Genomic DNA, 17,999 nt, shown 5'->3' on the forward strand with positions numbered 1-17,999 from the left:
GAAGATTCCAGTGGTTAGAACGCAATGTGTTTAGAGTGCCAAATCGGGGCAGACATAAATAGAAATTGGGCCGCTTCTATGCCGCTTGTAAGTCTTAAGGAAGGATTCCAGGCCGCTTCTAAGTCTTAGGAAGCAAAATGGCAATGTAATGACACATTTTCCTTACTCATCTAAAAAATTTTAAGAATGGCAAGTTTTTGATGAGCGAGTCACGTTTCAGTATGTTTATCTTTTTATGCTGGTAAATTTAATTTGGCGGACTGCTCACCGAAATTTGGGTAAAAAATTCCTACGACATTATATCAGCTTTGAATATCATACTTCAGTGTTCGTCTCTGCATAGAGATTCAATGGTACAGTGTACCAGATGTACTTTACATATCTTTTGTTTTCAATCAAACAAAGTGATTTTTACCAAACGTGAGTTCAAGTAATCATAACAGATTTTATCTTGAGAAAACTTATAAATTGGAGACTCATTGCGGGTCTCACGCTATGAGAAAGATAGAAAGGTCGCGTGAAATATTATCAGCGCCCTTTAGAAATAGTAAAATACAAAATGGCAGTAAATTTCTCTTTTAAGTGCCTGTAACAATAATTATAAAGAGCTGGCCTGGCGTATATTGAACCTTGTATGTTATTAAAGAATTTATTTGAATATAGACTCGCGCGGCCGTTCTTCTCGCCCCCAGGATTTCGCGCGGCCATTTTTTTCTCGCGGTTTTCTTTCGCGTCACGCGCGACGGACTAAGCGAAAGAGGGACTACTCGTAGTCTAATTTGAATAAGCCATTTAGTTTATGTGTCTAAAAAAAATTCAAGAATGGCAACTTTTTGATAAACGAGTCGGGTTTCGTTATTTGCACATTTGAATGGTGATAAGTGTAATGTTGCTGGCTGCTCGAAAATTTACACAAATTTTGACTGAAAATGCGTACGATAAACTATAGCAGCGTTTACAAGCATATTTAACGTCCTGACCATCTCTGTGAAAGGTTCAGCAATCCAGTGTACCAATTTTAGTTTCCATATAAATGCATATCTTTCTGAATCAAACAATGCTCTACTTAACGTCATAAGAGAAATCCTATATACCGAATATCATAGTTAATGTAAATTGACTATGAAACTTGTAAATTCGAGACTCACTGCAGTTCTCACGCTATGATAAAGACATGAAGGTCAAGTGAAATATTTTCAGCGCGGTAAATTTCTCTTTGAAATGCGTGTAACAATAATTATGAAGAGTTGGCCTAACGTATTGAACCTTTCATATTATTATAGAATTTATTAGAACAACATGTGTAGTTTATGTATCTAAAAAAAGATTAAAGAATGGCAACGTTTTGATAAAAGGGTCACGTTTCCTTATTTGCATATTTGGATCGGCTGCTAAGTGTAATGTTGCGGTCTGCTCGCAAATTTACACAATTCTGTTTTTACGAAAAATGCTTATAATAATTTAGTAGCGTTTACTAGCATATTCAACGTTCATCTCTGGGGGATGCTCGGCCGTAGAATGTACCAGTTTTACTTTTCATATAAATGCATATCTTTCTAAATCAAACAATGTTCTACTAAACATCCTAGGAGAAGTTTTATATACCACAGTCCCTGTCAGACATGAGAAAATGCAAGACTGAATTTTCCGGGAATTTCGACTACAACCTGGCTTTTGTGTGCATCAATTACAATTCGTGCACACTCGGAAAATTACATAATAATTACACCCAGACACAGGCTAAAGGTAAATAAATATGTCACGAATTGTTTCGTGTTGACACAAGCAAATATTTAGCTTTGCTCAGGAGCTCCTGATTAGCTGTAATCATAGTTGCATTATTTTCCTCTTCACCATGTAAAATTTATTTGCGTCCAGATATTGAGGCAAAACACACAAAACTGTTTAAAAAGAAAAGTTTTCACAACATAAAGAACACAGTAAAAATGTACTATCAGAAATTAAGCCCTACTGTTTCTAATAGTATTTTCTCTCCTCCTTGGTTTAAATTACCAGCATCAGTACAATGTAGAGTGTGTTCATTGTCACGTAATAAAAAATAACATCAAAACCCATTTATTAAATAAAGTCAAGAAATTGTCATATTATAGACGATAAATAAGGAAGACAGTTCTCCAAGTTTAAGGTACGTGCATCGTCCCAAAGTTGAGATATTCGTCGAAATGTTCCGCGCAAAATTAGAGTCTAGTACAGGGCCGCCATGTTAGAAGACCTCCTTGCTCCTCCAATATGGCGGCCGGAAAATAATGTAAATATCTGGAACTTACTTTGGCTATCTAGTCGACTAGTTATCTGAACCGAACCAAAAAACATTTACACAACCACTTTTCCTAATACTTTAATTCCTAAAATGGCTAAAAATCACGAGTTAAGTGTATATTTTTCGACAAACGCGATCTTAGCTTTATGTCACCCACCGCCATAACTCCGAAATTCAAAATGCGCTGGTTTCCAAACGAAGGACACTATTGAGCTGGAAAATTGTAAACAGATATAAATTAAGTACCTATTGTGCCTGAGAGGATAAAAGCTTTAGAGGCTCTTTAGTTTTGGACTTGAGAATTTGATGACGTCACGTGAACACATTCTATTGGTCATGACTTTTGAGAGATTTGGTGGCTCCTAAAGGAGCCGTTTGTTTCTGCTGGCAGACTGTGCAGTCTAACCGCCAAATCCGCACAGAGTAAGTTTAAGAGCGTACACCACATCCATGGCTGTCACAGTCTTTCTCTTGGCGTGCTCGGTGCATGTCACAGCATCACGGATCACGTTCTCAAGGAAAACTTCGAGAACACCACGAGTGTCCTCGTAGATCAAGCCAGAGATTCGCTTGACACCGCCACGGCGAGCAAGACGACGAATGGCTGGCTTGGTAATGCCTTGGATGTTATCAGGAAGAATCTTTCGGTGATGCTTGACGCCTCCCTTTCCTAGACCTTTGCCTCCTTTACCGCGACCGGACATGTTGACTGCTACTTGTATCACTGAGATATAACCAACTAAGTGCAGTTTATGACATTTATAAGGTGAAGAATGACCTCACAGAAAACACAACACGAACGATGTTCTTATCGGCTGATTACATAAAACAAAGCCAAGGGTCAGTGAGTGAAATAATAAAATATTCGGTTTCACTCACACTACATGTGCAAACACATTCTGTAAAGGGAAACAAGCCTTTTGCACTGATAAAACCTTAATAAAAACTCGTAAGGAAACGATTGTTCAACTTTCTATCAACTCAGACGACTTTTCTTTAATCATAGGGAAGAAATGTGACAATCCTTGAAATAAAAAGCAGCAAAGTTTCTTCGAAGCGAAATACAGTCACAGAACCGTACTTATTTGGTGATTTTAAATCACCACTGAATTAAATTTCAATTAAATCTCATAGTTTCAAACCAATCAGGAACAAGCCCGCTAGGTATAAATCCGTTTGTAACGATAGTTTGATATTACCAGCGATATTTCTCGATATCAGATATGGCTCGTACAAAGCAAACTACTCGTAAATAAGCTGGCGGAAAAGGTCCATGAAAACGGCTCGCCACAAAGGCGGCTCGTAAGAGCGCTCCTGCCAGTGGAATCAAGAAACCTCATCGTTACAGGCCTGGTACGATCGCTCTCCGTGAGATCCGTCGTTACCAGAAATCCACAGAGCTATTGATCCGCAAGCTACCCTACCAGCGTCTTGTGCGAGAAATTGGTCAGGATTTCAAGACCGATCTGCGTTTCCAGAGCTCCGCTGTGACGGCTCTTCAAGAAGCCAGCGAGGCTTATCTTGTTGGTCTGTTTGAAGACACCAACTTGTGCGCCATCCACGCCAAGTGCGTCCCCATCATGATCATGCCCAAGGACATTCAGTTGGTCCGCCGAATCGGTGGGAAGCGAACACAGAGTGGAAAACACCTTCACGAAGCAAACGGCTCCCACCACACAAATAAAAGTAATGACCAATTGATCCTTTAGGAAATAACTTCAAATAATAGACCCAACAAATTTGTGTGATACTATTTAGCAATGTCTTTGCGACCCAATTTTTTGGCAACATATATATTATTTAGGAAAAAATTCCCCCGCGAGGTGTTGAAAACGTGGATAGAAGTTGGTTGGGAAAGTTTTCAATCAATGACCAACATCATAGTCTTTTGTGCCTCATTTCAATAATCCTGTTGTCGTATATGCGCATTATTTTTAAGAATGCTCTTACGAAAGTCTCTGCCTCCACTTAAACTAACGGCAGTGACTAATATGGTCGCAAAAAACGTGAAATGTCTGCTGTGCGTTCCGAATCTATCTTATATATTCTTTAATGTTCGACTCGACGTGAACGTGCGTTCTTATTTTAAAATAGAAATATGAATTCAAAAGGCAATTTTCTGTGGGAAAATAAATTTTATAACGTAAGGCGAAGCTTCAAAAGATCGTGGACGAGGCCTGGGGGGAGGAGTGGGGGAGGCGGAGGAGATTTTTACTTACAAACGGGATATCCGGAGGTACACTGGATTTAAGTTAGCCTGTGTGTGCTGTCAAACAAAAAAGTTTGGAGAATAAGCATTTGCGTAAACGTATGGCAAGCACGTAGCCGTTTAACTGAATAGGAGAACTACAAATGTGACGCAAGGTTCTGGTGCTTTCATGTAATTGCTTTCAAAAGATTTCCAACAATCAGCCTCCACACAAACATACACTCTGCCATGCCGACAGTGCTGGCCAGTTTTAAACCTGCGATCAGGGGTTCTTTTTTTTAACAGCAGAACGCCTGATGGCAGGTTCACCAGTTTTAGGACAGGAATTTGTATGTTATTTAAATTTTGGTTATGCATAGTTGTTATTACTGTATATGGCTGTGTCTCACAAGGACTGGGAACTACCGAATACACCAATTTTGATTAGCTGAAATCGATATTGAAAGCGGTCTAGATTTTCCCTTCTAGACCGGCATCTAGACCGGTAATGTTTGCGGTGAAAAAGTTGCAAACTTAAATACAAGAATATTGACTACTTTCTTCTAACAATATTTTTTATCGAAGTGCCAAAAAGCCTGATAAGAAAAAAGTAAAGAGGACGAGCAAACTTTAGCAGAATTAAGTTCAGCTCATCGCCGTTCGCCAGCAAAATGTCAGTTCCCTAAACCAGTTACATTAAACAAATTAAACTGTTCTCGTTTCATCGCCATATAATAAACACCTTATTAACCGAGCTTAGTCGGTCTGTATGGGAGAATCTTGACCTCGGTCGTGTGTACAGACCTCACTGCGTTCGGTCTGTACTCACGACCGAGGTCAAGATTCTCCCATACAGACCGACTAAGCTCGGTTAATAAGAGCTTATTATTATATGGCTGTGTCTCACAAGGACTGGGAACTACCGAATTCACGAATTTGTTTGGCTGAAATCGATATTGACCGCGGTCTAGATTTTCCCATCTAGACCGGTGTCACAGTGATATGTGTATCCCCGCACACATATCACTAGTGATATGTGTATCCCCTCCAAAATGGCGGCCAGTGATATGTGTATCCCCCACCCCCCTCCCCTCTACTTTAAAAAGCAATCAGTCCTCTCTGAAAGCGCTCTCGTCGTCCGGTCGCTTACTGGACGAACGACTAACCCAAACAGACTTTAAACACAAATCTCAAGTTTTGTAGTTGAAAAAGGTGACGTATCTGCTGCTGGAATTGTGTTGTTGATCCTAACTGGTTCTCTGCGAGCAGGATATAATGAATTTAAAGTTGAACACCAAATGGATCTAGATATATTTCAATTTCGAGTTTCACGGCACGGGATTTCTAGGACGATATTAATTGCGCGGTGCATTCTCACCCCTCGAGTAACGCATATTCTCCACTGTTCATCGCCTTGTTTGCATCTGAGTTATTCGTGGAGTGAAACATATATCACTGCTTCGACCCGCTCGCCATAAAATGATTAGTGGCACTCGTGTATCCCCTGCACCCGCTTTTCAGTTCGACTTCTCGTAAGATATGTTAAGTCTCAAGCTGTATACATTGCTATACTGCGAATATTGCGAGCAAGTTTCATAATAATCGAGGTTTATTCTTCGGTAGATAGCCTAGATAACGGCTGTCTTTAGGGGATACACATATCACTGCGCCATGTAATGATTAGTGATATGTGTATCACTGCATGCGGTCCTCCACAACCGAGGTCAGTGAAACTCCAGAAATCCCAAGCTATGAATAAATGTCGGGTGTGTATTTCTAGCAAGCCAGTTTTGACAATGCAAATGTAATAGGCATTTTTCTTCTTGGGTAGAAAGCCAACACAGCTGTGTCTATGGGGATACACATATCACTAGTTCATGAAATAATCAGTGATATGTGTATCCCTTATTATCCCGTGCACGCGTTTTTAGTGGAATAATCGAGTTTCAAACTCCAGTTAACCCAAGCCGTGTAAAAACGTCGGGTGCTAATTTGCCTTCAGTTTTGACAAGGTTGATGCGCCATATTATAACAGTTGTGTTTATGAGGATACACATATCACTGCGCCATGAAATAACTAGCGATATGTGTATCCCCTGCATGCGATTTCAGTTTAAATATTTAGACGTTCGAGTTGGAAACTCCGCAAACCTCAACCTGGGTATAAACGTCGTCGCGAGTAAGCAGCCAGCAAGTTTCGGCAATAATTGGCCCTTTTTTCGATCAGGTAGATAGCCAATCTAACGGCTGTGTTTAGGGGATACACAGATCACTGCGCCATGAAATATTTAGTGATATGTGTACCCCCTGCTCGAAGTTTTAGTCAGATATACAATCGAGTCGGTTGGAACTCAACCAAACTCAAGAAATCCTAAGCTGCTCCGTTGGGTGCGAATTCATTTCTGGTTTCTCCTACTCTTTACAGCGCTCGCTGGAACCTCGCAACTGAGCCGCCATTTTGTTCGTTGAATGCCCAGGCGCGCATCAGTGTTTTCTGTATCCCCACGGGGGATACACATATCACTAGTGATAACAAATTACGTTGATAGACTACTCAGATCTTGAGTACATATGGAGTTGTACTCCATATGTACTCAAGATCTGAGTAGTCTATCAACGTAATTTGTTATAACAGCTCCTTCATTGTAGAGCACTATATTGGCTCCAGCGGTGATCAGCACCTGAACTATCACTAGTGATATGTGTGCGGGGATACACATATCACGGGGATAGACATATCACTGTGACGCCCCGTTTACAACAAGTTAACCTGAAATGAGCCCGTGATCGAATAGAAAACCAGCTCTTGGTCAGCGGTCAACTTCGAAAAAACACGTTACCTCGATGAGCTCAACACTTGAGCCGGCGATATGGTCACGTGATACTGGTCAGCGCATACCTTGTTTTGACAGGTGTCAATTGACCATAGCATGGACGTCCAATATCAAAGGAGGCTATAAATCAAGGTTGCATGTCTCTGCTAACCTTTTAGCTGGAGTATGGCCGCCATCTTGCGCGACGCCGTTGCCGTCGCTGTCGCCGTCGACGTCGCCTTCGCCAACACAGCGGTCAAACGCCGGGCATGCGCAAATGGGTACATTGTTTGGCAGCCGCGCACCAATTTCCCGCGCAAAAATTTAAAGGAAAACATGGGAAACAACCGGTGTCACGCAAAATTTACGAAAAAAAATTGAAAAGTTCATGGAAATCTGTAAAAGGAAAAGAAAGTAGGTAAAAGGAAAACTTAAAACTTTTCAGACACAAAGTTAATTGAGTTACCTGTATTCTGTTGATTTACCATTTTGTTTTGAGCTTTACCAAAAAAGTTTATAAGTCTTGAAAACCCGTGTCATGCTACGAACCGACGGCGTCGTATATTTTTATTTGTTTTTATTAATCGTACAATGAGTGACGCCGGAAACGGACGACAAACGGTGTGTAAAAGAAGGAAAAATGGAAGAAGAAAAAGACAATTGCAGTGATTTGGCTTCGCTCAGACGAGCTGGAAAAATTTTGGCAAGGACTGTGGGGATTCCATCCGGATCCAGGATTTGTCTGAAGCACAGCAACGAGATGAATCGAAACGACAAACGATGTTCATGTCCATCGTCATGGGGGCATAGCTGGCCAAAATACCGATCCCAAACCGCCTGTACCTGGTCTTTGACCAGGTCGGAAAATCTTTTCTAAACTACAAACCTGGAAAAAACTGGTGCACTAAATGCAAAGTCGAGGCGGACAGAAAATTCAGGGAGCACGGAAAATACATACCGAGGAAAAGAAAGAACTGCAACAAGCAGAAGGTAGCACAATTTTTAACTCTTATCTCTGTTAGCTCTCGTTGTAAAGGCTAAAACATAAACAAATATATAAATAACGAGGGAAATGTCATTTATAGGATGCCGATGACTCACGAAAAGAACAATGTCATTTTGACCGCCATTTAGTCGCTCCATTGCTCGTACATGCGCAGACGTTTGACCGCTGTGTTGCCTTCGCCATCGTGCGTACGCGCCCACGCGCAATACCGCTAGCCATGGTAAACATGAGAAAAGCAAATCATGGGTTTCCTTTTCTTTTGTATATGAGTATGGGGCTGCGCTTGGCGGCCCTTCGGCTCGGCGGAGCTCCGCTTTTACGCTTGGGTGACCTGTGGTCGAAGTTGTTGTATTAACTGCAAATGGTAAACAAATAGTTTTGACTCGATTTTTGCAGATAACCTCACGTATAAAAGTAATAAAACTGTATTTGTAAATAAACTTACTGCCAAGGCAAGTTTTGTCAAGTTTTCTTTGTGTTAGTAGGGACAACCGCTTCGTAGACTGCCAAAATTCATCCTTCTGTTACGGTTGAAAACCAACAAGAAAATGAGAAAATTTCCTGGAATATAAAAGCAGAAGTCACGTGACATATTTTACCGGTTGACTTTCCGTTTAAATTTCAAAAGTCCGCCAAAATGTAAGCAAAATTAGATCCCGCCCCCGGCCCCCGCTACCAAGTTAGGAAAGTTGCTCGGTTCTAGTCTTTATGGGCTTGAAAGAACGCCTGGTCAATGAATTTTCAAAATGGTGGCCGCGATCAGTTTGAAAACAATGAATTCGGCAAGGTTTTACATCAGTATCCGATCCTCTAATGGCGTTTTGGAGTGCGTACAGCGTGCTGTAATTTTGCGTATCTGGATAGGCAAAAACGACCCCGGAATGTGCAGAAATAAAGTCATTTTTTGAGAATGAAACACAAAAATGTTGGAACTTATCGAACAGAACAACGGTGAAGGTGATCATGGCTTATATCCTGGTACAAACCTACAGTGATGTCGGACCAGGGGCTGCTCTGTGTAAGTGACTGTAAATGATGACGTAAAATGTAACTTTTAAGAATATGGAAAACCCGAACCGAAAATCACAGTTTTCATGTCTTGCGAATCTTCGAAACAAACCTCAGGAAAATAGGACCTAAATTAGATCGACGGTAGCTTGTGGAATTTGAAATTTTTGGATCTACGAGACAATTAAAAATTATTCCCATACGTTTTCTTTAATCGGGAGATCAAAAAAGGGCGTGAAGTGTTACGCTTCAACTGCGCATGTGGATTCTATGGAGTTCCATCCCCGCCAAAAATCAAAGTTGATCACAACATTCAACTTGACAGTCTAACAATTAACTTGGCAAACATCAACATCATATTTCACTCTTCAACTTTGTACTTTGTATCACAATCATTGAAACTGTAAACATCAACTTTCAAAGTGACAGTTCAACGTTCAACTTTATCCATCAACATTCATGTTAACATGCCAATAATGATCTTGACACATGGGCTGTCAGCGAAAGATGAAGTTTGAATCTCCAAGTCGAATGTTGAGTCACCAAAGGCGCACCAATCCCGCCAAAATTCAACTTGAGAATTCGACTTTCAAGTTGATAATTTAACATGAAATGTTACGTGTCAATATCCGTGTTTAGCCATGAACATTGCTATTGCTGATGACGTAGATATGTTCACCATGACGTAATGTTCAATTTCTCAAAGTTGGTTTCAACCTCGTTCCCAGGGTCCTCTCTCTTCCTCCCTCGAGAAAGTACCCTGGTTGCGGCTGGTCACGTGTATACGTATGCCAACCAAAACCGCACAGAGGGTGAGTCCTCAACTTAAATTTTGGCAGCACTGTATAGGGAGGTAAATGTTGCGTTGCTATACAGACGTTATTTATTTTGAAAGTGAAGCAAGTTGTTTGTCAGAGATCCTGCCTGACCAATGTTTCGTCGCTATGATCCGAACTTCTATGAGTATGAGATGCTAATTGAGAGGGAACTTTGCTTATTTTTCAGTGCTTTTTTAAAAACCGTCAACAACCTGCTTCAGATTAGTTTAATCAGTTTTTCACAGCAAAAGAATTAAGTAACCGTCAAATTATCATCGACGGGATGCATTCAGCTAAATGAGAAGCTAGTTTCTTGGCCGAAAATTGGTCTTACCGCTAACACAGTTTTAAAACAAAAGCCGTTGGATTTTGCAAACGCGCGACCGATGACACTGTTGTCAAGTTCTTCATAAAATTTTTCACAGCAAGAGAACCGAATGACCGTCAAACTGTCGATTGGATGAATTCAATCAAATTCAATGCTAGTCTCTTGGCCCAACACTGGACGTATCAAACTCTACACGAAGGCATCAATTTCTCCGTTGTGATTTTGCCGATCGAAAAATATAAGCTGCTTAATCAAGTTATTAGTATTCAGCACTCAGTGGTTGTTGATGTTAGGTTCTTCGTAATTTGTTTTCGCCGCAAAAGAATGGAATGACTGTCAAACTGTCGATGGGAGTAATTCAATGAAATTCAAAACTACCTTTGTAGGCGAACAAACGACGTATTTAACTCTAAATGAATGAGTAAATACCTACGTTGTGATTTTGCCGAAGGAAAAATGAAATCAAATTTACCGCATGGTTCATTTATTGTTGTGGTTGTCATTTCCAAGTTTTTTGTCATTTATTTTCACCACCACAAATTCCAACGACCGTCCAAGTATCGACGGGAAAATTCAGCCAAATGCAGGACTAACCTTTAAGCCGAACTTTGATGTATTGAACTCCAATATCGAATGTGTCAATGCCTTCTCTGTGAGTTCGGCCGAGGTTACCAATTCCACTCCCTACTGGGCTCAGTAGGTGAGCTCAGTGGAGACAAACTTTAACTGTCCTGCCCCTCCCTCCAATCATTTTTCTGGAATCTGCAAAACAAATCTAGCAGACACGTGACCAGCCGTAACCAGGGTACTTTCTCGAGGGAGGAAGAGAGAGGATCCTGGGAACGAGGTTGAAACCAACTTTGAGAAATTGAACATTACGTCATGGTGAACATATTTACGTCATCAGTAATAGCAATGTTCATGGCTAAACATGGATATTGACACGTAACATTTCATGTTAAATTATCAACTTGAAAGTCGAATTCTCAAGTTGAATTTTGGTGGGATTGGTGCGCCTTTGGTGACTCAACATTCGACTTGGAGATTCATGTGTCAAGATCATTATTGGCATGTTAACATGAATGTTGATGGATAAAGTTGAACGTTGAACTGTCACTTTGAAAGTTGATGTTTACAGTTTCAATGATTGTGATACAAAGTACAAAGTTGAAGAGTGAAATATGATGTTGATGTTTGCCAAGTTAATTGTTAGACTGTCAAGTTGAATGTTGTGATCAACTTTGATTTTTGGCGGGGATGGAACTCCATAGGATTCGACATTGCTGGTGATGGGCTTGTAGTTCTGTTAAGTAAAAGATAAATGTCATTGAATTCTACCAGAAGCATATCACCTATATGCTTCTGATTCTACAGTACTGTGTTATATCAAAAAGACAGTCGCAGCGAACAAGGTAATGGATATTGAAACTCTTAAGGTAAGTTGATTTATTTTCTTCCATTCTTTAAGTTAATATTCTGTGAATGCTGTTTAAAAGAGTTCAACTTAAACAACTGAAACAAAGAGAATAACAACAACAACAAATTAATTCATGGTTAAAAATTAACGTTAAGTTTGCATTTTAATAAGCACATATAGGTGATCATATAGTTATTGTCAATTGGTAAATTGAAGCCTTGCATGATGTTGCAGGTCTAGCCCTGGTATATGTATTTTCATAAACCTGGACTTTCTCAATGCAGAGTATGTACGGGATTCGATGACTAACTACTTTTCCTTCATTTTGCTAAATGTAGAGGGGGTGAATTTTTGGAAAAAAAACTTGGTTTCCTTCATGGTCAGTAAAACTATACATGCATGTGTCAGCCCTGTCAAAATGTCTCAGGAACCATTTTTGCAACCTAGAGACCATTATTTCAACCATAAATAACAAAGAAGTTCACCAAATCCTAACTACCAGTAATGACTGATATAATGGTTTCTTTTTTTATGATCACAGAAAACAACAAAATATACCTGATGCTGGTGATCACATGGTTGCAAATCAGAGTCCATAGTAGACAAAATTCCTATCACAGGTAAGGGGTAAGAGTACAGAAAGTTTGGAACATCTCTTCCCCCAGCACACTCCTGTCTGTGCATTTGTGAGAGGTTGTATATGAAGATTAAATAGGTAAAGTTAGACCAACTAATCTCTTTTGCTAAAATTAGTCACGATTTGCGAGGTTAAATTTGAATTGTTATCACTCCCTGTGAATTCATAGAGATTCCACAGGCAAATTACCACCTAAAATGGACAGTCAAGTGAGGGAAAATGACATTGCAAATACAGTCGAACCTCCGGTTGCAACCACCTCTCATAAGCAACCACCTCTCCTCAGCGACCAGTTTTCCAAAATACCAAAAGTTTCCAAATCAAATCATAAGTGACTGCAACCACTTTCAGAGTTAAAAGTTTGAAATTTTCTTTTGTTTTTAACCTCCTGTAAATGACCATTTGACGGCTAATAAGGCAGAAGTTGGATAATAAGGTGTTGCCAGCAATATTATCGCATTCCTGGGTTGTACAAGAGACGGAAATTCTCAATGGGAATTACTGGAATTTTTTCTCGAAATTGTCTTTCCACAAGGAAAAGCGGTTAAAAATTTAATGAAAAAATGCACATACACTGTACTCTATCAGTCAAATGTTTGACTCAACATTGTCTAAGTTCTCGTAAGTAACCACCTCCAGTAAGCAACCACCTAGGCTTGACATTTGGGTGGTCGCTTACAGGAGGTTCAACTGTACATAGTTACAAAAAAGTTGCAGTGAAAGTAAGAAAATGTGAATGTTGTCACAAGATCTCTGTGAGACATGGTGTTCATTATACATCATGTAAAGATATTTGGCATGTGCCAAAGACATAACAGTACATGTATTTGCTTTTTCAGGAGAAACAGTGATGTTTTTAAAAGTGTGAATAGAAAAATAAAAATATTGTCCATGCAGTACCAGTTTGTGGATGGCATATGCAGACAGTAAGAAGAACTATAAGCATTACCAGGTAAGTTACATGTATTTCTTAAAACCCACAAGTTTTATGCTTATTACTTCTTGTACTTGGATATATGTGTCATTTCATCACTGATATTGACAGGAGCAAGTACTCAAAGATGCATTAGATGATGCAATATATTTTGAAGGGCTATATCTGCCTATACTGGATACAGGCCATGTGTAAAATGAATGTAAAGCAAACACACTGTTAAAGATGTTCATGGTTATCATGACTAATCTAAAATTTCAGAGAGTTGGAAAATCTCATTTCATATCTGTGATGGTTCTGAGGTGGAGGTCTGGTACATGTAGATGGCTGAGTTGCACAATTTTTAACTTGCTAGAATTCAGCTGGCAAACTATTATACCAATTGATATAGTCATCTGTTGGTGCGCAATGATCTAAAGCAATTACCTATGTACAGTGTATATTTATTTAATTAACAAAATTATGGTGGTTTTAGTTGACCAAGGGTACTAATGTGATGTTGAAGCACAAATTCACAAACATGCCCAGGGTCATGCAGCTTGTCAAATGTACTTGTATGAACTGGCCATTCAGATTTACTAAGCAAAACAACAGTATTTATCCTGACAAAGTCTGATTTTTTTCAGAAGCTTAACTTATAAACAGTTGCACAGTTAAATGTACTTATAATAATCAAACAGCCTGGATGGTCCTTTTATTGGGACTCTGCAGTGTTGTAGTGCAATGTTCCAGTTTCTTGTTTAAAGGAACTTGCATTTGCTCTCGAAAGCAGGTCGCCAAGTTCATAACAGTTATATTAGTTTGCATCTCGGGACAGAGCCTGCCATTGTTAAAGTTTGGTGGGTATCATCCCGCTAGCATTTGATCCACTACTGATGCTCAGAACACAACTAACAATCAAGTACACTGTATATCAATGAAAGGAATGTCATCTGTTGGTGTGCAAAGATTATAATAAATTATAATTGCCTCTGTACTCATGAATAACTTACAGTGATGTTCAAGTAGAGTAACTGTCAGTTATGTTCAAATGGGAGATTCAGTAGGATTATACCCCTGTTTCTGTCAGTCATTGTATGAACAGTGAAGACATGGACAGCTAATGGATTAAAACATGACAGATTTTGAAAGTAACCATGGCCAGGTAAGATATTTCTAAAGGAATATAATTTTAGGTCCTTGATTGCTTGTAGGCATTGTCCTTGATTGTAAACAATATCTCACTGAGTGACTATATTCCATGTGCATATGTATTGTTATAGAACACAGAGACCATTATTGTAACAGAGATATTCATGTGTGAAGAGTGCTACAGCATAAACAAATGCGTAGGAACAAATTAATTCATCATGGATGCTGCTTCTGAGAGATGCCCAATACTAATGGAAACCTTATACACTGTACATAAAAGTGTTAAGTTTAGTGAGAGTGGATGTTATATGTATACTTCAGTAATTTATTACTCAAGATTGTATTAATTTAAGGCTTTGTTTGGTTTCTCTATATTTTTTTACAGACGACTTGATGTGATTATAATTGCTGTACTAAGTTCATTGAACAACCTGACTTGGAAGTTGAATTCTGCAATCCATCCTGTGTGTAGTTAATATCATAGCTGCAAATGATCGTCACAGCTACACTGTATTACATAATAAACACATTATATTAACTACTTAAATCAATATTTTGCCAACTCGAAATGAGAACCAGGTGCAAGATTAGTATGTTAAGAATAAGAGAGGGTTGAGAATTTTGTAACATTTGATGGACAGCCTTGCCACTTGCAACGTCCAGTAAGGTTAATTTGTGCAGTTAGTGTTGTGTAAATAGTGCTATTTAATTTACATTTCGACTATCGATAATATGATTATAACCTTTTAACCCCAAGAGTAGCAGCACTGCATTTGGTCGGGGAAACAAGATTCCAGTTTTTCTTGACTAATAATTAATAAGAGGTTTTGGAGATTTACGTGTCAGGCTTTGGTGTATGTAGGATATTGATGTATAATTTGTTTATCCATTTTGCTGTAGTTAATAATTATCTTATTGATATGTCAATTAAAAAATATCTTGGGCTCAGCTGGCAAATGCACCTATGCCTCATAACCTTTGAGTGCATTTTTTTGGATAGTGCAGGCAAAATAAAATACACGTACATAATATAACTTACCGCTACTCATGGCTTACTTATTCATTTTTGGTATAATTTAGTAATAGCATAATTGATAATTAATGGCACCCAGGCACAGTTTCTGTAATCCACAGTCTTAGTCAAGAAAAAAGAACAAATCATTCTTGACTGACACATTATTGAAATTGAATAATAAAATTATTTTTGGAATCCTGTGCAACCATGATCAGCAACAAAATGTTATCTTTACCATTTATGCCAGAGTGATTTTGCTTATACTTGTACTTTGAGAGATGGTGCAAACCCTTCCAGCAGGAAGAGAATCCATAATTATAAAAGTACAGATTGCTAATTGTATCTTTGGGAGAGCTTTTCCCATGAGAAAGGGGAGGATACTCTCATATTTGACATAAATGGGGACGTTTTACTGAACAGGGTATAGTTTTAAAGTTTAGGGTATAATTTTATAGTTGTAAAGCAGGTTCTATGGCATTACTATTTAAATTCTTGGAAAGGGTATTTGTTTGTTTTTAGCCTGTGTACTGTACAGCCACACACTCTCCTCAGAGTGAGCAAATGTACACAGTCAAGACAGGATAAAGGGAAAGAGTTAATATCCCCACCCATGTAGGCCTTATTTCTAAGGTATTCCTTCCTAAATGATTTTTAGATCAGTCACAACCAATCCCAGGATTGTCTCAAAGGAGCCAATTTGGTGACATGAATTTTATTCATGTGGAAGCCCAGGCAGCTGTCCACATTTTCGGGGGGGATCCCAAATGACAGCCTGACGGGAGTAATCGTCATATCTTCTCGGGGTTCAATTCATCCAGTGTAGCTTAGTACTGATAGGTATGTTAAAATCTAAAATGATCACTGTTGAAATTATTTTGATACCTTTTAATTTCAGGGAAGAAACTGAAATAAACTATGGCAGGAAGGACTTGTCACAAAGAACTGCTACCTTGCTTGGGTGAAAATCAATTTATGCGGTATCTAGAAAATGCAATTCTGGTAGCGTTTAGGGTCAGGGCATTCAAACTTTTTAACGATAAGGCCCATCAATTTTATTTGAGATTACTTTTACATGTTTTCTTATTTATCTGCCCACAAAATTTACATTTTTATTGTGACTTTTTCGATCAAGACCGTGTTATTAGACAGAAGGAAACCTGAGTGACTTCTAATATCCCCTTCATGTGCACTAGCTTATTAATAAATGAATAAATCAATGAATCTTCGATCCTATGATTTGTCAAACTTTCTGTTCAATAAATTTATAGGGAGGGAAATTTAAATTTCCTGCACCAGGAGATGATCAACGTCTTTTCTTGTCCTCACCTAATTACAAAATTATTAGAACAGAGACCAATGAAATAATCGCATCCAGACAATCATTCTATACGCATTCGACAAGCTAAGTTTGGAAATAAAAGTTGCAAATACTACTTGTGATGAAAATTTTTGTCACATTTTATAGTTCTTCATTCAGACGATTTTCATCCACGTTTCAAACATTTTACACACATACATCTTCTTTACCACCTATCAGCTTGAGAAACACTCAAGCTTTAGTTTATTTTGGTGTTGACAATGTTTTGGCTTCTAAGAGTTCTAGGCATGACCAGTGATAATTTAACTCCTGCACCATATAATAATTTCTCTTGTGAAATTTTATAAACTCAATAAACCAGTTTTGATATATTAAAATTCAGCCAAAAATAATAGACCTCACTACAAGGTTCTGGGAAGTAACTACAGAGTTTGTGGGGCTTAATCCCCAGAGCCCTGTGCTGAGGTCTGTTGTGCTAGGCTGAATTTTAATATAGTAAAATTGGGCTAGTACAGCCAATCTCATTTCCAGAGCCCTCACTCATCCTGTGCCACTGACTGGAAAAGTGAAAACTCTGGGCATGACAAGTTAACAAATTGACGTCAGATGTTCATGCGTCTGTGCTGTTATTGATCATGAATTTCATCATAACATTGTCAAAGTAGCTGTGATCCGCAGATCTACTTTGACAATGTTATGATGAAATTCATTGTCAATAACAGGACAGATGCATGAAAAACTGATGTCAATTTGTTTTTTACGATAACAAATTGCCAAATTGTCCACTCTCGCTTGTTGACGCATCGCAAAAATTATAAATTAATGTGTTTGTCCACTTATTGACAATGAAAATTAGCCACGCACTGAGCGTGCAAGAATTTCTGCAGTTATTGTAAAATGATATTTTGAGAGACAACTCCTGCTTTGAAAAATAGTGCTCTCTTCTTATTTTGAGCTGAAGGACACTAAATATCACTGATATCTCGGTAAGTAACCACCAAACAATTTTCATTTTCATTTTGTTAATCCCAATGTGACATATAATATTAGTTATTGAAAGATGTTTGTGAGTTTTAAGTGAGTTTTAACTACATCTAAAACATAC

The 17,999-nt window shown here is 38.7% G+C and overlaps 2 protein-coding genes and 1 long non-coding RNA gene across 4 annotated transcripts in view; 1 reads left to right on the plus strand and 2 right to left on the minus strand.

The window, feature by feature from the left end:
* LOC145467346 (kelch-like protein 11) overlaps positions 1-17,999 on the minus strand; it is an 89,636-nt gene that overhangs the window by 49,202 nt on the left and 22,435 nt on the right. The window lies entirely within an intron of this gene.
* Positions 1,378-5,572, minus strand: LOC145468498 (histone H4-like). Its single transcript, XM_081452236.1, has one exon. The coding sequence runs from the start codon at positions 2,983-2,985 to the stop codon at positions 2,683-2,685; it is 303 nt and encodes a 100-aa protein (XP_081308362.1). The 5' UTR covers positions 2,986-5,572; the 3' UTR covers positions 1,378-2,682.
* LOC145467213 (uncharacterized) lies at positions 9,223-15,028 on the plus strand. 2 transcript variants are annotated; one of them, XR_014042034.1, is made up of 3 exons: positions 9,223-9,306; positions 11,817-14,574; positions 14,947-15,028. It is a non-coding gene; the product is annotated as an uncharacterized LOC145467213 (long non-coding RNA). The 2 variants fall into 2 exon arrangements; XR_014042033.1 differs by lacking the exon at positions 14,947-15,028 and adding an exon at positions 14,693-14,764.

Source organism: Orbicella franksi, chromosome 14 (assembly GCF_964199315.1).
Source record: "Orbicella franksi chromosome 14, jaOrbFran1.1, whole genome shotgun sequence".
Lineage (NCBI taxonomy): Eukaryota > Metazoa > Cnidaria > Anthozoa > Scleractinia > Merulinidae > Orbicella > Orbicella franksi.

What these genes read in the sequence shown, in the direction of transcription:
- LOC145468498 (XM_081452236.1), bottom strand. Translation starts at nt 2,985, where the DNA reads ATGTCCGGTCGCGGTAAAGGAGGCAAAGGTCTAGGAAAGGGAGGCGTC.